The sequence below is a fragment of the Podarcis gaigeae genome, assembly GCF_964106915.1.
Source record: "Podarcis gaigeae genome assembly, chromosome: 5".
Classification (NCBI taxonomy): Eukaryota; Metazoa; Chordata; class Lepidosauria; order Squamata; family Lacertidae; genus Podarcis; species Podarcis gaigeae.
This window is the reverse complement of record NC_139681.1, coordinates 68,511,838-68,534,679: the sequence shown is the minus strand read 5'-3', so window position 1 is coordinate 68,534,679 and position 22,842 is coordinate 68,511,838. Positions and strand designations below refer to the sequence as shown.

The 22,842-nt window shown below is 39.8% G+C and overlaps 2 protein-coding genes across 2 annotated transcripts in view; both read right to left on the bottom strand.

Annotated features, from left to right (window-relative positions):
• CLSTN2 (calsyntenin 2) overlaps nucleotides 1-22,842 on the bottom strand; it is a 317,847-nt gene that overhangs the window by 22,129 nt on the left and 272,876 nt on the right. Inside the window, exon 9 of the mRNA XM_083742081.1 lies at nucleotides 12,309-12,471. Coding sequence (XP_083598207.1) covers nucleotides 12,309-12,471 — 163 coding nt within the window. The remainder of the gene's footprint in view (nucleotides 1-12,308; nucleotides 12,472-22,842) is intronic.
• Nucleotides 1-22,842, bottom strand: part of LOC310844489 (uncharacterized protein) — a gene marked incomplete at its 5' end in the record, with an annotated part of 301,437 nt that overhangs the window by 242,098 nt on the left and 36,497 nt on the right. The gene's annotated exons all lie outside the window — the stretch shown is intronic.

Below are 22,842 nucleotides of genomic sequence, written 5' to 3'. Positions count from 1 at the left end.
AGATCGTAGCTGATAATAATTCATAGATACATTTTTATTTATGGCTATCAATATTTCCAACACAATCTTTAAACGTCTGAGACAATTGACAATCCAGCTGCTGTTGTAATCCCAAACAGAATTCCAAATAGAAAATGGCTCGTACATTGTTACTATTGATGGTTATAATGCTCCAGACCTATTTGCACATTCTAATTCCCATGCAATTAGATTGCATGAGGGAAAGTGGGGGCATGTGCACTAGCTCTGCCCCCTCCATCCCTGTCCCTATCATCTGTCACAAGCTGAAGGTAAATGTGTGCCGTGACGATCCTGCTCTACTCCCCATGCAATTTCCCTGGAAGAAAAGGCTCCCCACCTTTTCTTGTGGAAGGTGTCAGGTATGATGACAGAGGGAGGTAGAGCTAGCGCACTCATTTCCCTCATGTGAGGGATTAGAATGTCTCAATATCACCATTTATATTATTAAAAACTCCTGCTTTCATATGGGAGTCCGATGTGAAAATGCATTCTAGTCGGAGACATGGCCCTGCAGCAAGTGATGTAAAAGCTGCTTCTACTATTTTAATTTAGAAGCAGCATAAAGCTAAACATCAAACTCTGTTATATTTTAGAAGATATTTGTGATTCTCTAGATGAAGAAGGAAACCTGAAAATAACATGCTGTTTAAAAACAAAGCACCTACCAAATGAAAAGGCCATCTATGCTGCTTGCTGGTCCTGGGAATAGTAAATCTCTTATAAAGCAATATGCAATTAGTTACTGTTAAATTAACAAAATGGCCTTCCTACCAAATTTGCTTACTTTCTATATAAACTGACATTATGCTGCTTAGTAATGACTGCCTGTGATATATAAAACTAAATAGAAATGAGTGGCTGATAGAGGGGGGGGGGAAACAGACTCATTATGGAGTAAATTAAGGAAATAAACCCATTCAAGATTAACATCTGATTTCAGTCATGCCAGTGGGTGAGGTATGGGTGAATCAGAAGCAATTGGATTTTGCACATTGATTTCATGCACATTGATTTATTGGGGTATAGGCTGCTTTGGTTTTATTTCATCAATATCATAATTGCATACCGAGGTTGATTCTCTTACTGATTCCTGAAACTCGGTACCTTATAATATGCATCAAGCCTGCAATTACTACCAAAAAGACATTTTTACTTGGTTTTATATTTTCTACATCTGCATCGCATTATCATACTAACCCATATGATGTATATTTCAATATTAATAATGAACTACTATTGCTTTTAAGGAAGAAGCCGCATTTCCAGGAGGGGGAGTCAGAATGACTATAATTGACAACAAACCACACACACACACACACACACACACACAGAGAGAGAGAGAGAGAGAGAGAGAGAGAGAGACTTGTGTATACTAATAGCAAGAGATACATGGCCAACAGATATTTTAATATTTCCCATTTTACAAGGTGCATTAACTGTATTTTTAAATTGTTAGAGAAATGCAAGCCCCTAAAGTGCCACTTGCAAAAGCTAACCAACACCCTCCTTGGGACACAAATAGAGAGAAGTACACAGCACTGACAAATGCATCAGAAGCGTTATGGTTTAAAAATAAGCATCCAGCTGAACAGTTATCCTTCTCAAGGGGTTATAGTACAGACACTGGTCACGTCTGCCATTGGCAGCACCTTCTAGGTCCACCTGAGCAGCTTCAGCCAGACAACAAGTATAAATAAAAGAGACAGTCCAATTGAAACTTATTTATAGATCCGGCAGAGAAGACAAATCCACCTGCATCATAAAAATTAATGATGAACCATAGTGTTGATGCACCACCTGAGCCCAACCAAATGTAGCCAAACTTCACAACCATTTAGTTACTTGCAAGGACAGCTACAACAACAATAAAAAGGGAGTGACAGTGTTGTCAACATTGAAATGACACACAGATGGGCTTATTTATTTTAACTTCCTAGAAAAAAAATTAACAATTTGAACAACTAGGAGGACAGTCTACTTCTGCCAAAAGGCTTCATTCATACTTTATGACTTTGTCCTTTTATTACCAATGATGGAAAACCCATAAACACTTAGGTTCATGGTACCATATCAGCTTTGGAAAGGAAAGAAAAACATTGTTAAATAAAACTTTAGTTATTTTTCCTAACAGAATTTTAATCTGTTTCAGGTATCAAAAAATGTCACCAGTTTCGATTTCCAAAGGGTCTCTTAAACAATAAAATCACACCCTATGCCAAGGAATTAGTACTGCAGATGAATTCTACTTGGCGAACAACAGAGCATAAACTGCACACCCATACCTCAATTAGGAGAACCTAATTGAACAAGAAAGACTAATCTGTATTGAAATAAGCAAAGAAAGGACAGTATATCTTGCATTCTGACACAAAATATCCATCTCACATGAGATGCATATTCTCAGGTTCTATTTGCAACTTCATGAAAAATAATTTGTTGAATGGCCTGCACCTGTACCATCCTTTTCACACATTAAGATTTCAAATGGAGGCCCTCCTTCTGTGCCCATCCTTACCTCAGTGTAATGAGTGGCCAGCAAAGGGGGGGGGGGGGAGAGAGACTTTTACATGATGAATTATATGAATTGACGTATTATATTTTGAAATGAAGTGGCATCTAGACTATTATGCAATGATGTGTTGATTTATATGTTTTGATGTTGTGTTGGAAGCCACTTGGGGTACATTTATGTGGCAATGTGTGATACAACTGAAATCTACTACATCTATATTTTGGGAAGCTGTTTGTCCGTATATCTGTTTTCTATGTATTTGGACGCTTCTTAAGATAACATAACCACATTTTGCATAATTGTTCCTGAGATCGAAGAGCAGGTTGCCATTTGTGTTCGGATCCAGTTGGACACCATTTTTAATCAAGATGGTAGACTGAACCTTTGAAACTGCACTTTTTGGGAGTGATTCCTATAAATCCCGAGCAATTCTGAATATGAAGTTGTCAATTGTCAAATAAATAAATAATGACTTTCAGGACAACATAACACATACAACTATTAAGTATGCGATTAGAGCATGGAATTATAAATTCAAATAGGATATGCTTTCTGAAGCCTGGTGTGGCCTTCTTGAATAGATGGGTGATGACACTGACTTGCAGTGTCAGTTTCTGTCTCCTGCAAAAATATACCCAAATCCCATGTGTTCTTTGTGTATGAGCAAAATATATTAGTCTTCTGAAGCCTACCCACTGTTGGTAATATCTGAGGCCCATATACACATTTTTCCCACATTGTGTACAGTGTTTATCACATCATGTACTTTTTTGCAGTGTATATGAAGTGGAAAAACAAAGAAGCACACACTATGATTATAGTAGATAGAGTTATGGTCTGAAATATGTATGGATTAAAATAGTTCTGTATCATGTAGTCACGTGATAATTTTAGGAAAGAAATGAGCAACAGAAAATATAGTTAGCAGTCCTTAGAAGCATCAACACTTACTACAAAACACTACTGGTCCTATTACGCTAAATAAAGTTGTGTTTTAATTAATTTGATTATATGACCAACCATGCCTTTTAGGCAGAAAAAGCAAAGGAGGATGGTTCACGAATCTGTTTTCTTGTTGTTTTAAACATGGGATTATGGTTTGTCAGGACACAAAGAGGAAGGGGAAGAAAACAGCAAAATTACTTCCATTGTTTATATGGTAATGTGACTTAATTTGTTAGGAGGCATTGTCTGAAAGAGCTACTCAGTGTTGACTCCATTGTGGAAATGACACAAGTTAATTACTTCATCCCTCACCACAACTCTTAAGATACCAAAATGGCTTTGCAGGATTGGAAGTAATGACTTTTAAGCTATGGAAAATGGAAGTGCAACCTTTTGACAGTAATTAACTCATGTCACAGCTATAGTGACAGGAGGTAAAGAGTTATACATATAGAAAGGATTGGTTCCTGAGGGGAACACTATGAAATTGAGACTTTATCTTTTTTTCAAAGATACTCTGATGAAATCTGTGGGAAAAGAGTTCATATAACCTGCTTACTTCTCTGCCTGTCTTTGCCACAAAATGATTGTTGGTAATTAAAGAGCCAAAGGGAGCATCTAAACCTTGGCATTATTGAAGTCATCATTTAGTAAGAGAGGTTCTTTGCCACATTGGCAGATGAACTGTTATCAGAACACAATGGCCTCTTATAAAACTAAAAGACTGCTGCCAAGGAGTGCTATTATTAAATATAACAATGTGATAATCAAACTTAATCTGATTTTACTGTCTGAAAGCTCAGAAAAGAACTGCAAACATTAAAGAAGAGGAACATACTATATTCTATTGGTTATCACTACCAATACTGAGACACCAGGTACTGATGCAAATGCTCCATGAGACCTTTTGAGATGTTACACATGATCCGACAAAGTTTTATCACTGTCAATTTGTGTATTCAAGAAGTCTGCCTTTCATAAACTGAAAACAAGGCATATACAGCAATTCCTTATTTTTTCTACTCACCTGGTCAAGGCAAGCATTACCATACATTACTAACACAGAAGGTCTATAAGCTGCTCTATTTCAGGAGCACATTGTAAATAAGACTCAAATAAAATCTGTACGAAGGTTACAACCTCATGAGTAGGGAGGTCAGGCACTGATAGTAGTACTGTGTTCTAAAAAAGCAGCTTAATGAAAGCAGCTATACATTAGCGGATCCTGACGAAGCTTCTACTAATTAAAAATAAATACTTGTGGGCAATGTATTTTTGAAAGCCACAGTGCACAGGATGCAACACAACTCTCTTACTACAATATTTTCTGTCACTGTGCATCAGCAAAAAAAACACAACCCACCTCCTGCCCCATGTACAATTTGGTATCAAATCGTTGTCAGGCTAATTCTGCCATTTCTTGGAATAGCCACAGCAAACAGAGTGGCACTCACCATGTTTGGCTGGTGCCTGGGACCAACATAGAAAAGTATATTATAAGCAGCTGCTTATAACTAAAATATTTATAGCTCAGCCATCCATCATTACAACAATCTTAGGGTGAAGTAAAATAAAACCCAATTTAAAACAACAAATGTATCAATAACCTACATAACATTAAAAAAAAATCATGCAAATAATGACCCAAATGGTCAAGGGCTTTAAAGGTTAACATGATCACTCTAAACTGAGTCCAGATATGCAACGGTAATCAATTCATCTGGTGCAAAATTGATGTCACCTGTTCTAGTGTCAGAAAGAGAAAGACTGAGTGTTAGAGAGAGATCGTGTGTATAGATAAGGTTGCTGCTAAGAGCAGCTGCAGACACTCAGTGCAGTTCAGACCTCATTTAGCTCTGTATATAGTTGTGTATTATAGCTGTAGATAGAATAAAGAAGATATTCTACAGAGCTGCTCTCCGAGTCATTTATGCTCTGCTATACTCTGCTGTGCAACAACTGTCTTCTTGTGGAAGTGAATCTGGTGCTCACAACTCTAAGCTGTGAGTCCACAGCACTTTGACCTGTTTCTGTGCAGAAGGTGGTCTCTGGAAGTGCTACCCAGCTCGCCTAGCCCAGTCGGAGCTGAAGTGGATGAGTGCAGTTGGTGGCACTGGCTCAAGGGCGATGCTGACAGGACTGTCTGTCCTTCTCCTGCTGGTTATACTAATTGCAAGGGGTCCAGCCTGCTTTATTTATTTATTTATAGAAACCATGAAAATCAATGAATGCACAAAAGGTCATACAAGAGAGAAAGAGCAAATAAGTATGGGTGAAAAAGGATGACTTGCTTTTAAAGCAAAGGATTAAGCTTTGAACTTGAACGCTGTTCTGGAAATACAACAGAATGGAAAATAATAACTCTAAAACAGTACTATAGTGATCACAGATTAATGTCCTTTGAAATGTTGGCATTTAGTTTGGAGGTCAGGTTTGGAAATGCAATAATATGACATCTATATGCTGCTTTGATCCAGATTTACTACATAAGCATCGTGTGAATGTGACTGCTGACTTTATTAGACTTTCCTTACATTTTACCAATAATACTTTTTGTACAACCAAAATTTCCTGTCATGAAACTTTGCTCTTCTTTGTGGTTCAAAGAGATGCCATATGTGGTCTTAGTCATGTAGGATCTCAAGGCATGAGTGGTGAGGATTCATTCGAAGATCTATCCCAAAACTTGTTGTCTTTCTGTTTACTAGGGAATAGAATTATGCCAACAGTGCTGTTTTGTTTTGTTTTGTTTATGGTCAAATCAATGAAACAAGACTGTATATCTGTTAGCCATGAGCAATAGTTGCAAAAAAAGGAAAGTCGGTTTTTTTCCTGCAGCAGAACACAGAGAATACAGTCTCTCGCCTTGCATTTAGTGGATTTCATTTATATAACAAAGATATAGTGTGATACAGTGTCCCATAATGAAGAAAACTGATACTAGTAATGACAACACAATCCTACCCCATCTGTGTTGGTGCCTGGGGTTGAGTTAGTTAGAATGGCATGCAGACTTCTTCCTACCAGCTTTTGCCGAGGACTGACAAAAACTTGTATGGGCATTTGTATTTGCACTTTTCTGATAAGTAAAAGAATTCATATTTGAAAATAAGTAAATAAATAAATGTCCTAAAACAGAATTTACCAAACAAACTCAGTTACGTCTTCTGTTTATGGAATGGGCCTTTTCGGCCCCAACTTCCCCTGTGCACCCCTCTATACACACCAAATTGGTTCAGGGGGGTCAGGAGCACCCCCAGAACAGAGCAGAGGGGATGGTGATGTTCCATTTGGGAAACTGAAATGCTTATGTAAATGGAATGCTTGTAATAGTGTGACATTGAATTCCACTCTTTGGATTTATAAATGGATATTACTTTTTACTAATTAGATATCTTGTCTAAAGTGCTTCCCATTCTGTGTAAAAACAACCAAAATGTGGAGATGGATTCTTATCTTTCCATTTAAGCACAATTTGAATTCTACTTGCTACCAAGAAGACAAAGATATGAACATAGCTAATTGTGGAGATTCCCTCTCCATCCAGAATTCCCAGCAAAAGTGCCCTAGTCTCAAATGGTGAGGGAGATCCTGTAACATTTGGGATATGTCTTATAATTCCATTCCAGAATCTCATCACCAGTAGTGAAGAGAAAGAGAGAAAGAGAGAAAGAGAGAGAGAGAGAGAGAGAGAGAGAGAGAGAGAGATCTTGCCTTGTGGCACTTAAGCAATAATTAGAATGCTGATTGCTCATGAGAAACAGTAGGTGTGGGATTTGGTGCCAATGAGATATTACATTAAAAAACATTTCTCTAATGCCTTTTAAATTGGAAACTGCAGGTTCAGTACAGAGGAACAGAGAGCCAAATCTTAATCCCCATTTTGTGATCCAAGATCCTTCATAATTAAGGTTCTTTGGGAGATGAACCATTAAGGTTTATTAAAATCACAGATCCATAGAACAACTATATACAGTATAAGCAATGCTGAGATGAACACAATTTCAGCCACAGTTATAACAGAGATAGCCATATAATCATGAATTACTACTCCACCTGTAAAATCCTAACTTCTTATAAAGACATGAAGTTATATGCCTAGGATTAGAGTTAGGTGAATCTATCAAGTTTGGTCGCTCTCAATTTTTCCTTTTTTGAATCTTAAGTTCAAATCTCCATAATTCCACATCAGCTAGTGAGTTGTTATTTTTTAAAAAAAGTTTTAATGAAAATTCACTAGCATTTTAGTACAAATTTCTCCTAAAATGCAAAATTTTGCAAAGGAATTTTGTCTAATATAATTCATTGCTTTCAGTAAGCTATGCTTTTTTATCCATACTTTATCCTAATAAATGTATTTTTGTATACCCATTACTTGGCTGGAGAACTACATTGCAAAATCATCTTCAATGATGGCTGTGTTTCGGTTTATGTATTATTTCAAGAAGCGTGAATTAGCTAGATAGACTTTCCTTTAAATGGAAACTGAATTAAGTTTGCCCTCATCCCTGCCTAGGAGTTGCAGTTCTGAGTGGGAATGTTCTATCTTTTATTCTAACCATTTATTTTGCTTGGCAGAGTTTACGCAATGCATAACAGGCCTTAAATGGGCTGTGTTATGATATGAGTGTAAATCCATTACCCTGGGTCTCACCTTGCTAGGTAAGCATTTTATAGCCACAGAAGGGACTCTATAAAACCCCTTCTGTACAAAATCATGTAGTGCTTTCTGCCAGTGCTGTCGCTTTTTGGTGGAATGCTGATGGGGATGGTCTGAAAATAATATAACAGCTGCAGAAATATCACCATCATCACAGCTCCTCCAATGTCATCAATGATGCATTCACCTGCAAGTTTTTTTCTTAAAATCTTGGCTGTCCTTTAAACTTATTACTCAGTTGGTTAGAGCAGGTGCTGATAACACCAAAATTGCAGATTTGAGCCCTTTATGGGACAGCTGCATGTTCCTGCATTGCAGAGGGTTAGACTAAATGATCCCTCAGGGGCCCTCCCAACTCTACAATTCTATGATTTAGAATCCTGGATAGTTGGTTATTGGAATATGCAACCCATTGGTATTTCCAGTGCTTTTTGTTCTGGGGGGACGCAGGGATATGCATACCCCTAAACATTTTGTGAGTCTAAGTTTGGCCTCATTGAGGGCAGTATTTCAACATGAGTAGGAAAATGAGAGTACCCCTAAACATTTTTTTAAAGAAAAAAAGCACTGGGTATTTCCAAGCATCCTTGATCCATTTGTAGCTAATCTTGTGTAATTCAGCTTTCCTTCCTAGCAAGTTCTTGTTGTGGAGGGAATTCTGAGATTTGTGGTACAGTGGTACCTCTGGAGGGGAACGGATCCGTTCTGGAGCCCTGTTCGCATCCAGAAGTGAACGCAACCTGCGTCCACGCAAGTTGCGATTTGGCGCTTCCGCGCATGCTTGTGAAGTCATTTTACGCGAGCGGCAAAACCCAGAAGTAACGCGCTCTGTCACTTCCGGGTCGCCGCAGAGCGCAACCCGAAAATATTCATTCTGAAGCTACTTCAACCTGAGGTATGACTGTATTCTAATTCTAGCTTTGTTTGCATCCTCCTTCCTGCTAAGTGCTACAAGAGCAACACTGAGATGGAGAAGGAGGAAGCTGCCACACAGAGTCATCTCCTGGGCTGGAGGCCAGAAGACAAGAAGGTGGGGCCTGCCTAAGGGAGCTAATGGATCAGCCTCCACTGAAGGCTGCAGATTCCTTTTCCTCCTCTTCCTTCTCTTGATAGTTTTTTCTCCCTCTCTGCACTCTGCTCAGACTCTCCTCCATCTTCAAAGAACTCACCTCAGAATTAATTCCCCAGCTTTTTAAACCAACCTCTTGATAAAGCAGTTTCTAAGAACCAAAAGGAGCCAGGCTCCAGTCCATCCCACAAGGCTGAAAAAGATTAAATTTACTACCACTTTAGCGGGGGGTGGGTGGGGGGGATATTATGCATTGCCAAAGAAAAGAGGATCGGCATCGCCAAAAGAGGAAACAAACTTGCATAAATATTGCACATGGTAATTTATATGAATAAATTTATATTAATATATTTTATGCAAATTTAGAAACACTAACTGTCATACAAAAAAATAAAAAAAAAACAAACCACATCTGGCCAGCAGCAGCTTTTGTGGTGGGCACAATGGGGCTTCATTGCTTTCCTGGTTTCCGTGCATTGTTGCCCGTTACTGTGAACGGGGTGGGCTTGGCACATTAGGATTCAGAAGCAAAGAACTGGCTTCATCACAGTGCCTGCACCATGCTCCCTGCTGCATTGGTCCTCTCCTCTGGCATGGTCTGGGAAGGTGGAAGGGCAAGGCAGCCCCACCATGCTGCATCACCAGCCACTACTATCTCTGGCCATAGTTGGAAAGACATCAGTAACTAGTGTGCTAGCTTTGCCAGCTGGCTAGGTGCTGCTAACTGTTGATGTGCAACCTCAAGTCTCCGACTCTCCCTGCTTACTGTTCTTCATCTTTAAACTGGGCTTTCTTTAAATAAGACCTTTAAATGAGACCTTAAATGGGACACGGGTGGCGCTGTGGTCTAAACCACAGACCCTAGGGCTTGCCGATCAGAAGGTCGACGGTTCGAATCCCTGCAATGGGGTGAGCTCCCATTGCTCGGTCCCTGCTCCTGCCCACCTAGCAGTTCGAAAGCATGTCAAAGTGCAAGTAGATAAATAGGTACCGCCCCAGTGGGAAGGTAAACAGCATTTCCGTGCGCTGCTCTGGTTTGCCAGAAGTGGCTTAGTTATGCTGGCCACATGACCCGGAAGCTGTACACCGGCTCCCTCGGCCAGTAAAGCAAGATGAGTGCTGCAACACTGATCAGGGATACTGACCAGAAACATTTAAGATTTTGTGAAGTTAGCAGAACATAAGGAGTTTCTACAACAGACACATAACTAGTTCCGATAGTGCTGCTGGTGGTGTTTCCAGTTTGGTCAAAGAACTATGCCATCAGCAAATAAGCTTATTTTATGACAGTTACCCTCAATTTGGATTCCCTTGGCCTTTGCATTGCCTTGGAATGTCATACTCACAGCTAAAAGCTCAATTGACAGCACAAAGGGAAAGTGGGCATCCCTACCTGCTCCAACAATTGATCTGAAATTTTCCACACTGGAAGTTATTAACCTTCGCTAAGAGCATCGAGCTCTGACTTCCCAAAGACAGTCCATTCCCAAATTCTTCTTTTGCAGTAAGTTAAAAAGACAACCTTGAGGCAACCTGCTTCCAGGCAGTCAAAAGCTTTTCCCACATCAAAACAACAAACAGTACGTCTCTTTTCTTGCTCAAGTTATGTCCAATATTTTTGTCACACTGTTTGCAAAATCCCCCCTACTATAAATCCATTTTGGGCCAGATTATTGCAATGAACACAGCACATTGCTCAGTCTTTTTGCAAGGAGGGAAATTAAAGTACTTGCATCACGATTAAGCAGCAAATTATGGAAATAATGCCAAAGAAAGGAAAAGGAGAAGTCTGTTTTCTTGCCAGCTTTGATGGACAGCCAGTTCATACGGCTGCAGTGGCATCAGGTTAGTGGGAAGGAAAATACAATGATTCCAGGTGGTGGTACTCAAAGGGATAGTTGTAACCAAAACTGTGAAAGCAGACTACAGGTGAGAGCCTAGTAAGTCTTATAAGGAACCTAGGGAGTCAGGCAAGGTAGGGAGCAGATGGTCCTCATCAGAATGACCAGTTGTTCCAACCAAAGAGCAGGTATGTGTTTTGAAGGTTTATAATCAATATGCCACGTTTCTGGTACCCAGGTCGCCTGACATACCACTGAGTCAGCTGGGCTCTGGGTACCATAGACCTCTAGTTGCTCCTTCAGACCAGCGGCTTTAGTGGCACCCAAAAGGGCAGAAAACTAGATGACACTACCAGAGAATAGGGTTCCTTTTTAAAAAGTTAGCTTACTCAATACATTTATATGCTGCTTAATCGTTTGCATATCTGACATACGTAAAAGAAGCCATTGAGAATAAAACATCAAATCAACCAAAAGAATAAACAAAACACCAAACTTTTGGCCAGGAGCTTTATTGGTCAGGCAGTAAGGAGCTGGATTTGGAGCAACCCTATGTCACTTTACTACAGTGGTACCTCTGGTTGTGAACGGGATCTGTTCTGGAGGCCCGTTTGCAACATGAAAAGCGCGCAACCCACAGCAGTGCGTCTGCACACTCGCGGGTTGTGATTCACCGCTTCTGCGCATGCGTGTAATGTTATTTTGCACTTCAGCTCATGTGTGAGCAGCGAAACCAGGAAGTAACCCTTTCCGGTACTTCCAGGTCGCGTGGGACATAACCTGAAAGAACGTAACATGAGATATGACTGTATTCCTGCGCAGCCCTCTCTTTAGATCTCTAGGGTGGAATCTACATATATTTTTTAAAAAAAACATGCTGTGAAAATGCTTTAAAGTTTTGAAAAATACATTGAATTTGGCATTGCTCACCTTCACCATCTAGTGCCATATTTGTATATTGCACTTTACAACACATTTAAAACATTTCATTTGCAGCTATATAGGTGAGTCCTAACTCTATATCCCTATTTCCAGAAACTGTTTCTTTAAAAAAAACAAATGAAAAATGAAAAAAAAACCAAATGAAATCATTGGCATTTCTGAGACCACATAAAGACTATGCTCAGTGTTGTTGTTCTGAAGCATAGTCCGCACACATACATACACGATAGGACCTTGCTTTTGGTTAAAATTACTGAGGTTTTACTGTACAGTAGATGTCCTCAAATCTTAATTTACACATTTCAGTCTTCTACTTACCTTGCCAACAAGCGCCAACAGTAAGTTGCATTGCTATGTGTGATGGATGAATAGGCCAGTCATTCGTTACAAGGTAAGGTTCGTACGTTGTACCATCCATATACAAAGTAACTACTGGGAATTCAACATTTACGACATAGTAGTGCCATTCTTTATCACAAATCTAAACAAGAGAAGGAAAGGGGAGAAAATATACTTAGTACCTGTTTTTAATGCGCAGTCTTGCAACACCATCCAAAGGGTGATAACATTTTTGAACTTTGAAGAAAAGTACCAGTGATCTTGCGGCAGTTCATACGCATGCATTTTAATACAGAACTGTGCTTTACTTCAAAGCTATTTCCCACATCAAACTTGTCCAAGCAAATGAAAAAATATTCTGTCATTAAAAATAAAATAAAATGCAAAAGCATTTCAAAAGTCAATACCACCCCCACGCACTTAAAACTTTACTCTTATAGTAATTATACCCTCTCAATAATCAAATGCCAATTTCACTATCTTTTAGAAATAGAATGCAGCAATTGGGCTTAATAAACAGCTAGGACAACAGCTGCAAAAACCTTTAGGCATTCTTCCACTTTGTAGAACAGGCATGCATAGGAAAGGATACAGGCTCTGCCCATACCCACCTCTTCATTCAAACACTAGAACAGATACCCCAGACATACTGCCTTTCTTATTATTGACTCCAGCTGCAGAAGCTGAGGCTGAAAAGGCCAGAGACTCTCTTGGCTGTGAGTCCTGGAAGACCTGCAGCTCTGCCTTGAAGGCCTTTTCCACCAGACCAGGGAGGGTGGAGCCCTGACTGACTCCAGCTGCAAAAGCTGAGGCTGAGTTGAGGTGCTGCTGCTGTTGGTTTTTTGTATCTTTCTGTGAGGCTTTGGTGTAATTTATCTTGAAAATGTTCAGTCTGTATTTTTTATGCTTAATTTATTGTTTATGACTATGTTTGTTATGTTGCAGTTATGTATTTTTACATGTTGTAAGCCATCTTGAGCAAGGTTTGAACTGTGGAAAGGTGGCATACAAATAAAATTATTTGCACACACACTTAGGCCTCACCTACATGTTTAATATAGCATCATACCACTTTATAAACAGTCATGACTTCTCCCAAAGAATTATTGGAGCTGCAGTTTTATACAGGTGGTGAGAGTTGTGCCAAGGCCCCTATCCCCCTCCCAGTTCCCAGAGTTGCTTAATAATCAACCTCCTAACAACTTATACCACCTTTAACAAACTACAGTTCCCATAATTTGGGGGGGGGGAGTCAAGATTGTTTATAGTGGTATGATACTGCTTTAAATGCATGGTGCAGACCTTATACATAATACATAGAAAACGTAACACAACAGATCCACTGATGTCATTTTTGACCCTTGTAAATTTGTAGTTGGAATGCTTTGTTGTTTTTCCTATTCATGCATAGCTCTCCTTCACTTACCTACCCTACCCTATTCCTAGATTATTGTTTAAAACAAAGAACAAGGAAGAACAAGTAGAAGGAGGAGCTTTAAAAGGGGGAGAATATTATAATGGAACTACTGAAAATCACAGCCTAATTATTTTGAATACATTTATAAAATCCTTAAAAGCCCAGAAGAAGACCAACAGTACAATTATTATTATTCCCGGGGATTTTTTTCCAGCCAGAATTTGCTGGAACTCAATTCCAGCACCTCTCAGGTGGGGCACCATTGCCATTCTAAGAGAACAAGGTAGTGAGGACATGACAGGGAGTTCTAGCATGTCACTGATAGTTCCTTATCTTCTTGTTCTACGTTACTGTGTTTTGGGTTTGGAATTAAAGAGAAGCTGTGAAGAATAGGAGAGTTTACATAAGATATTCATTAATTTTAAATACCTGTTTCTTCTTACACAAATCCTTTGGGTATCTTGTTCTACCTTCTAAAATTTACCACTATAAGTTGCAGTGCCGGTTGGGGGCTGCACTACAGGCATTTGCTAAAATTAGCCCATAATAATCTATGGAACTAATGTGAAGAAGCTACTAGACTGTAGAGCATACCATCTGAAAATATATCCTTTGAGAGCATAGTTTTGCTAAAAGAATTCTGGCAATCTAATGAGTTAATGCTGTTCTGCCCTTGCTTTTTCCGTTATTTATCAGATTCTCTCTTTGATTATCTACCTCCAGTCTCTTTCTACTATCTTCTTTAACTGTTGAAATGAAAAACACCTCCTATTCAGCTCCTGCTGAGCATAACAGCATCCCTTCTCTCTCTGCTTTGTTGACTTCCCATCTGTTTTTCAGATCTTATCCGGCAACATATCTTTTCACAATTGCCTTTACCTTTACTTCTCTCTTCCATTGTTAATGTTTTTTCTCCCCACTATGCACCTGCAGTATTTAATTCTTTGAAGTACTGCAGTGTATAATTAAGGTTAAAAATACAGAGAAAATAAATTGCTGTATTTTTACTTTTTTTGATAAAACAGTTTCCATACAATGCCAGTTGCTGGCTACTGTATAAAATAACTGGCACAGTGGGGCTGATTTGTCTCCCTTGAACTCCTGCATTTAAATCATAGCAAAATGCATTGAAAATTATAGAACAATATCAGTGCAAAATTGCTCTTCAAATGAAAAGGAAGCTGCAAAATCAGCAAGTCTAGAATTCTGTGCTAAAGATCCACTAGATAAGAAAACCCCCCAGCCTATACCAAATTTCCATACCACATGAACTGAAGTGCAAAGACTATTATCAATGACATGCAGAGCCATGGAAAATGAGAGGGAATCTACACTGAATAAGTAATTATTTTAGGTGCTCTGTGGCAAAGGAACATCACATATTCTTTTACTTGCCAGCTGTGAGATCGAAAAGTGTTTGAAGACATCCTTGGTCTTCTCTTTCTTGCACATGAAAGCAAATACACGACAATTTAAATTACTGCAAGACAATCGAGTACATCCTTACTGCAAAACCTATACCCTCAAAACTCTGGAGATCCTTAAACCAGGCATAATCATACATCGGGTGTGGGGATGCTCTGGCCCTCCACTCGTTGCCCTCCATCCCTGACCATTGGCCATGTTTACTAGGGCTGATGGGGATTTTAGTTCTGCAACATGTGGCAAGCCACCTGTCATACATCAAGCTCCACTTATTACAGTCATCACAAAGCCAAACATGTCTTGCTCTTATAGTAGTATATCTCCAAAGATTTACTGCAAGGACAGTAATGAGTAATGGTGTCAATGCAGCATCTGCACGCCCCCCCCCCCCAAGATGTTTCTATCCAAACAATTTGTGGGCAGGGCTGCGTAGGTCCTGCCCATCAGCAAAGGCCCGGCTTCTAACATTCTCCTTGCTGTCCTTTCAAGCTATTTGTTCCCAACAGCTCAGTGACATTGCAACCAGTAATACTTTTTGTACTTTGAGCCACTATTTACGATCAAGATGGTAATGGAAGAGAGTATAACACTCCATTTACAACAGAGTAATATCAATAGCAAGCACAGACCTCTGACTTGCCTGAATACTAATAGCTGCTTTATAGGCACCACCATGTGATTTTACCCCTTGGGGCCATGATCATGAATGAGTCCATTTCAGAAAATAGCAGTGTCTTGTGAACCTGGGGGGAGAGCTGTTATATCCTATTTCGTCTCCTTTAATGCATTTGGCACATTTCTGCATGCTCATGCAAACAGTGTGGAAGGTGAGGAAAATGTAAAGTGGCTTTGTTCTTAATGAGAAGCCATGATAACGGGCTCGCCTGCTTACTAAAATAAGCATCACACCTAATGACATAAACTCATTGTCTTAACTCAGTGCATTTACAGTATTTATTATGCAGCAGGGTGTACCCCAAGCAACCCATTTGCTTTGAATCCCCTCTAGACTTTGCAGTACAACACATCCACACTGCTCAAACATAAATCTTCAGCATTGGCGTAGAATTCCAATTGCTAAGCCTGTCTCTGCAGAATTTTGAGATGTCACCGTTGTGAAAAGTTGGTAAACATGCAGTTTAGCTTAGGCTCTGCATTTTTATTTAACTGCAAGAGAACGAATAACACAAGCAGCTAGGAAAATTTTCCTTTGATCCTTAGCTGGAGGGCTTTAGCATTATCCTCTCAGCCACAGCACCCAGATCAAACATTCTGCTCTACTACACAAGAGGTCACATGCTCTGTAAATCTGCTTCAGAGCCTGCCACCAGAGAACGTCTTATATTGTAATGTACTTGAAGCAGCAGCAACAGTTGCATGTGTCAGTGACTGGAATAAGACTGAGAACTGTCAAGAAGAAAGTGGGTGGGTGAAAGACGGAGTCAGCAGCAAATTTGTGGATGCAAAGCATAGGTTCATTGCTGGTATTGAGAAGAGATTCCTGGCTGAGCTCTCACACCAGAGATTGCTGGGATAACAGGGAACTTGCCATTTGGGTGGTGGCAATGGAGGAAGATTGGGTTGGACAGAAAGCATTTCTGTGAGGAGGTACTAGCAAGGGATTAAGTGGAGTGGAACCAGGGATGGGTTTTTGCTAGTGTTCACTTGAACATGCAACCCTCCTGAATTTCCCCAGATGAGAGACAAAAGAGTTTGGGATGGGAGGATGTTTACTATTTGATGGGGTGGCCAGAAACTCTATCTTTTGTCTCTTTTCTTTCTTTTTGAAAGTTAACTAAAGGCAATCCAGTGCACTCAGCAGCCAAAGGCAGGTTGCTTTAAAAACCTCTTAAGAATGGTTCTGGGAAAGTAACTCCAATAGGCCTGTGGGGTCAGATATCATTGCTCCCTGTGCATTGTATTTTGAAAGAAGAAAAAGAAGAGTTTGGATTTGATATCCCGCTTTATCACTACCTGAAGGAGTCTCAAAGCGGCTAACATTCTCCTTTCCCTTCCTCCCCCACAACAAACACTCTGTGAGGTGAGTGGGGCTGAGAGACTTCAAAGAAGTGTGACTAGCCCAAGGTCACCCAGCAGCTGCATGTGGAGGAGTAGAGACGCGAACCCGGTTCCCCAGATTACGAGACTACCGCTCTTAACCACTACAGCACAATATATGCAATGGATTGCTTTTGTTTAACATTGTAAAACTAGAGGGAGGGGCATGGAAAAGCCACCCAGCCATCTCACTAAGACCCCTCCCCCTGCCTTAGCCAACCCATGTGTTGTATGTTTTGCACGAATTCTACAGAAATTTTCACTGTACTTTCACTAGAAGATGAAGGAAAATCCAGTGAAGGTTATGCACATATCTACTTCATGCTGAGAAAGACTGGGTTCTTTAGTTTCACCTTATGATGGGAAAGTGGTGGAAGAGCCAGTTTGGCATAATCTTCAGAGGGTTGGAAGAAGAGTTTGGATTTGATATTCCACCTTTCACTCACTTTAAGGAGTCTCAAAGCGGCTAACATTCTCCTTTCCCTTTCTCCCCCACAACAAACACTCTGTGAGGTGAGTGGGGCTGAGAGACTTCAGAGAAGTGTGACTGGCCCAAGGTCACCCAGCAGCTGCATGTGGAGGAGTGGAGACGTGAACCCGGTTCCCCAGATTTTGAGACTACCGCTCTTAACCACTACACCACACTGGCTCTTGAACTGGGACTTGGGAAAGCAGGGTTCAAATTTCCACTCAACCATGAAGCTCACTGGGTGACTCTGGGCCAGTCACCATCTCTTAGCCTAACCTACCTCACAGGCAAAACAAAAAAATTCCTTCCAGTAGCACCTTAAAGTTAGTTCTTGGTATGAGCTTTCGTGTGCATGCACACTTCTTCAGATGAAACACGAAAGCTCATACCAAGAACTAACTTAGTTGGTCTTTAAGGTGCTACTGGAAGGATTTTTTTGTTTTGACTATGGCAGACCAACACGGCTACCTATCTGTAACTACCTCACAGGGATGTTGTGAGGATGAAGTGAAACAGGGAGGAGGAGAACCTTGGGATCCTCGGGAGATAAAGGTGGTATATAAATGTAACATGAATACATAAATTTCTAACAAGAAATGTATTGGGTCTCAGGCCTGTTTGAGATTCTTGCCATATGACCTGCAAGCCTGCTTCCTTAATTGGAAGTGTGGGGTGGGAATTTGCCTCACATAACCAAAGATTCAACAGATTATTGAAGTTACGTAAAATCTGCACCATACATTTGAAACACATGACCCCTCCCCCAAGAATCCTGGGAACCAAAGTTTATCCTTCACATAGCTACAATTCCCAGCATACTTAACTGGGAACTACACTTCCAAGGATTCTTAAATTTAACTTAAACTACAGTTCCCAGGATTGTTTGAGAGATGTCCTGTGCTTTTAAATGTGTGATGTGGAGAGGTCCAAGCAAATATGGCACCATTTAGCTTTAGCATAAGTTTTTGCTTGTTTCTTGGACATAGGACAGTTGTGTGTGTATTGGTGAACCCCTAGTTTCAGGAGAAGCAGGAACCTAAGGAATCGAAGGAAAGAAGGGCATAGGCAGTAAGCTGATAGCCACTAAGAAAGTGAGGCTGAAGGAAAATATGCCACGCATTCTTAGAAGAGGAGGTATTCTGTGACATTGGCTTCAAAGGAAAACACTACTGGGTTGTTGGTTTTTGTGGGTGGGGTCCAAAAAAGTGGCCAGGAGCATAGGGATGGGGAAATCTGAAACTAATTGGAATTTTTCAGCCAAAGACACAGTTGCAAGACCATTATTAGATGTAAATAATCATGATTGGGCAGGAGCGAAACATAGGCTTTATAAACTACAAATAATCCTTTTTGAAAGAGCTTTGTGAACAAGATTTGGCACTATTGCTTTTATGCAGATGACAAGCAGTTGAATGGATCAAACAGACATATATATATATATAGAATATTCCATATATTCTAATGGAATATATATAGAATATTCCATTAGAATATTCTACACAAGCTGCCTGTCATCTCCATGCCCCAGACAAACTACCACTTCTGAGGTAAATGATGCTCAAGATTTGAAACGACAGCTTCATCAGTATCTTCTCCAGACAGTTTTACATTCAAAGAATAGAAATGGCCTTTGAAAAGAAACTCAGCACAGGTGATACAGACTTATCATTTCAGAAATTCCTTAGACTCCAGAATTTAAATTGAATTTTTAAGCTTAAAAATATGTATGTTGTTCACCTGCCCCAGAAGTCGTATGAGAACTGCAACTATTCTTATTGTGAAATGAGTCATTGTGTGTGAGATTGATGAGTTTTGCATGGAGGTGAGCTGAAGGTGAGAACACAAAGGCATTCTGTCACTTCTAGAGTGGATTAAATGCCTCATTCCTCATGAATATAGGAATATTTTAGGGAAAAAATACATGAGCTTTTAGACTTTATTTCAGAAAAAAGGCTAAAATACAATTTCTTCATTCTTTTATTTTCTTCCTGGCCAACCTTTTCTATTAGAAAGCTCTTTCCAAAAACAGCATGTAAGTGTAAATGCTGCTGGTGAATATTAAATGTCTCCAGAGGATGAGTACAGGGGGCCTAAACACTCAAGTGCCTACAGTTCATATGCTGATTTTACATTAGGTTTCCACATCTCCATTTCATCTTGAAAAAGTGTCCATTTAAATATCACCCACTAGGCTTCACAGCAAACAACCCAAAGCATCATTTATTCAATGAATTAATAGTTTCATAATGGCTGCACAATACGAAATCCAGTGCAACAGTTGTGCTAGCAGAAGACTATTGGCTGTGCAGCAGGTTGTGCAACAGGAAGTATTGGGGCTAAACAATCTGTTGCTTAAACAACCACAATAACTTACACAAGCCATTCTGCTAGCACAGCTAAGGAACTTTAACAGTGCCATATTGAATCTCCCACTGATTAGGGCACAAAGAAACTGGGATGAATTGACAAGGGCAAACTATTTATTGGGAAATGTAGCTTTTGAAAGGTGGCATCATGTGGGTCATAGCAAGATTTTTCTTATCTTTGTGAAGGCTGAGCTAATGTTTAGAGGAGTATTTCAAAGAAAGTAATTAACCCGTGTAGGAAAATCTGTGTGGTGTTGTTTTAGAACCAGTATTTACCTGTTCTTGTAGCGAAACATTGCCAGAGCTTTCTGGCTTTATCGAACTAGACAGTTGCTTTCTGGGATACACTCATGGTGACATGTAAATTCTCTTTGATCTTGTCGTACACATGCTAGAAAAACCCATTCATCTTAGAGAATGTGTTAAGTGCAAGGACTTGGAGAAAAGTGAAACCATTATGACAAGGAAATTCAGAGGCAAACCACTCTGAAATAGTAAACAGAAGTCTATATTTATGTAAAAAAAACCCCATGCATTTGAGACTGGGACAATGGCTTTGGCTAGTACTGTAAATATCCTCCTGCCTCCCTTAATGGAAATGGCCTAAGTCATTTCAGCAATAGTTTTGTCCAGAGGAAAATAAAATTTATTGGATATTGGTACATGGATTGTTTATTCTAAGTAAACTGTAACTATATAAACAGCTAACTATGTATACCCAAGTATCACCTAATATGTATATTTTTGTTTGTTTCTTAACTTGTCAGTTTATCTTCTTTTTCAATAAGATCTGTAGGGTGCCTATATCTTTTTCTGAGGACCAGAAGAGTTTTGCCTGACAAACTTGTTGAACAATCAAGGGAGCTACACAAGCAGTTTGATGTCCTATAACATCTGACATCTCTCTCCAGCCTTGAAAATGGGACACCCATGAGAGAGTTTGAGGGAAGGACAGAAAGACAGCTAGAATCAGTACTGTAGTTTGATTTCAAAAATAGGCAGAAGTTGCAAGATTAGCTGCAGGGGTCCACACAATTTCTGTGGGACATCTCAAGGCATGTTCTGAAGGCCAATGACACATTGCTGTAGCTAAGCAAGTCTGCATCTAGTTAGTATCTGTCTGAAAACACCCACGCACACTGCTTTGAGCCCCATGTTGGAAGGGGGGGAAGTAGGGTACAAATGTACTCATTAAAAGATGCATAATGAGAAATTTTGTAGCCTGGCATACAAAATTGTATTTTGTGTTTATATTTGTAATTAAAACAGATACTACAAACACTGTAAAATGCTAATGCTATCTAATCCAAATACAAATGAATTATATGTCATTGCTCCTGGACTTTACACCATTTGTGGAAGTGTAGGATATGCAACAATACCTGAAACACAATAGCTAGGCTTCTCTGTAATATCTTAGAAGTCATTTTATCTTACTTCCTTCACAACATTTTGTTGCAGATTTTTGCTATAATTTTGCAAGTTAGATATCTGAACTGCTATCTGAAAGTAAAAGCTTCTATCAGAGTCCAATAAATTAAAAAAAAACAAAACAAGCACGCATGTTTAGGGGAAAGTGAGTCCCAATGACTTATAGTGCAATGGTCACTGCTAAAATTAGTGTTCTGGAGTAGTTATTCCTCCACTTAGCTCCTATAAACATTTGAGCATGCTTTTGATTTCTCTGACAGCCATCTAACTTCAATGATAAAGACTGTAGGCTTTTTTTGTCTAAGAGAAGAAATAAAAAAAGATCCAGTAAACTCAAACCACTTCAATTAAAGGAATATGAATTGAAAGATGGCACATTCTTTTTTATTTTCATGGTTTTCCTTGCAATAAAGAACACAGTCGCCTGTTCTTCCCACACATCAAACCAACCACTTGAATTTAGCTTGTGTAACAAGGGTTTGTGTTTGATCACACAGTCTCTTTGAGCAAGATTGTATATAGTGACAGCTGGTGGTGACTAGTAAAAGGAATAGGCAGATTGCTTTGCTTTGGTCCAGTACTCCTATACTTAGGAGATGGCAATAGCAATACTGTCCCAAACACTAACTGCTGAGAGGTTCAATTCTCCTGTGATGCAGTCTGTTCTCGTCCTAGACTAAGTACTGGAAATGTGCCACTCTTGCTGTTTCTACTTTTGGTTTGGGTAGATATCCCAATTTTCAGTTTCTCATTTTTCCAATCTCAAGGGGATTTCTCCACATTTCCTTTAGGTAGAATATAGTCTAGTAAATATATGGAAAGTATGAATCACAGTTGTATTAAGTCAAAGAACTCCCAAAGATAAAAAAGAAGCTATATTGAGTAGGCACCATGCTCTGAGTGGGAAATTAATGGAAAATATAAAAGCATTTGGACAAAGGCCATTTAGAATCAACCAGTAACAGTTTGTGGTTCGAGGACCCGACCCCGTGAAGTGAAATGAAGACACAAGGACACGTGATATAAGGTTAATGGGCTAGAAAAGGCCACAACTTTATTGATTACAGCAATGAAAAGGTATTGGCTTAGGCATTGGATCGAAACAAGTGGGTTTATTCACCAGTAGGTGGAGCCAGTTGATGCTGATCCAACTATAGGCTCACCTCCTGCTGTCACCGAGGGTCGTGCCATGGCCTCCCACCAAGCAGGCATCGGACAGAATACACGACCGCCAGATTCCTTTAACGGAATACCCCTAAACATTGAAGGCATAGGCGATGGCCACGGGACGACGATGAGGAATGAGGCCAGGGAGAGGCTAGTGCTGCAGCAAAAGGCTGCTGAACA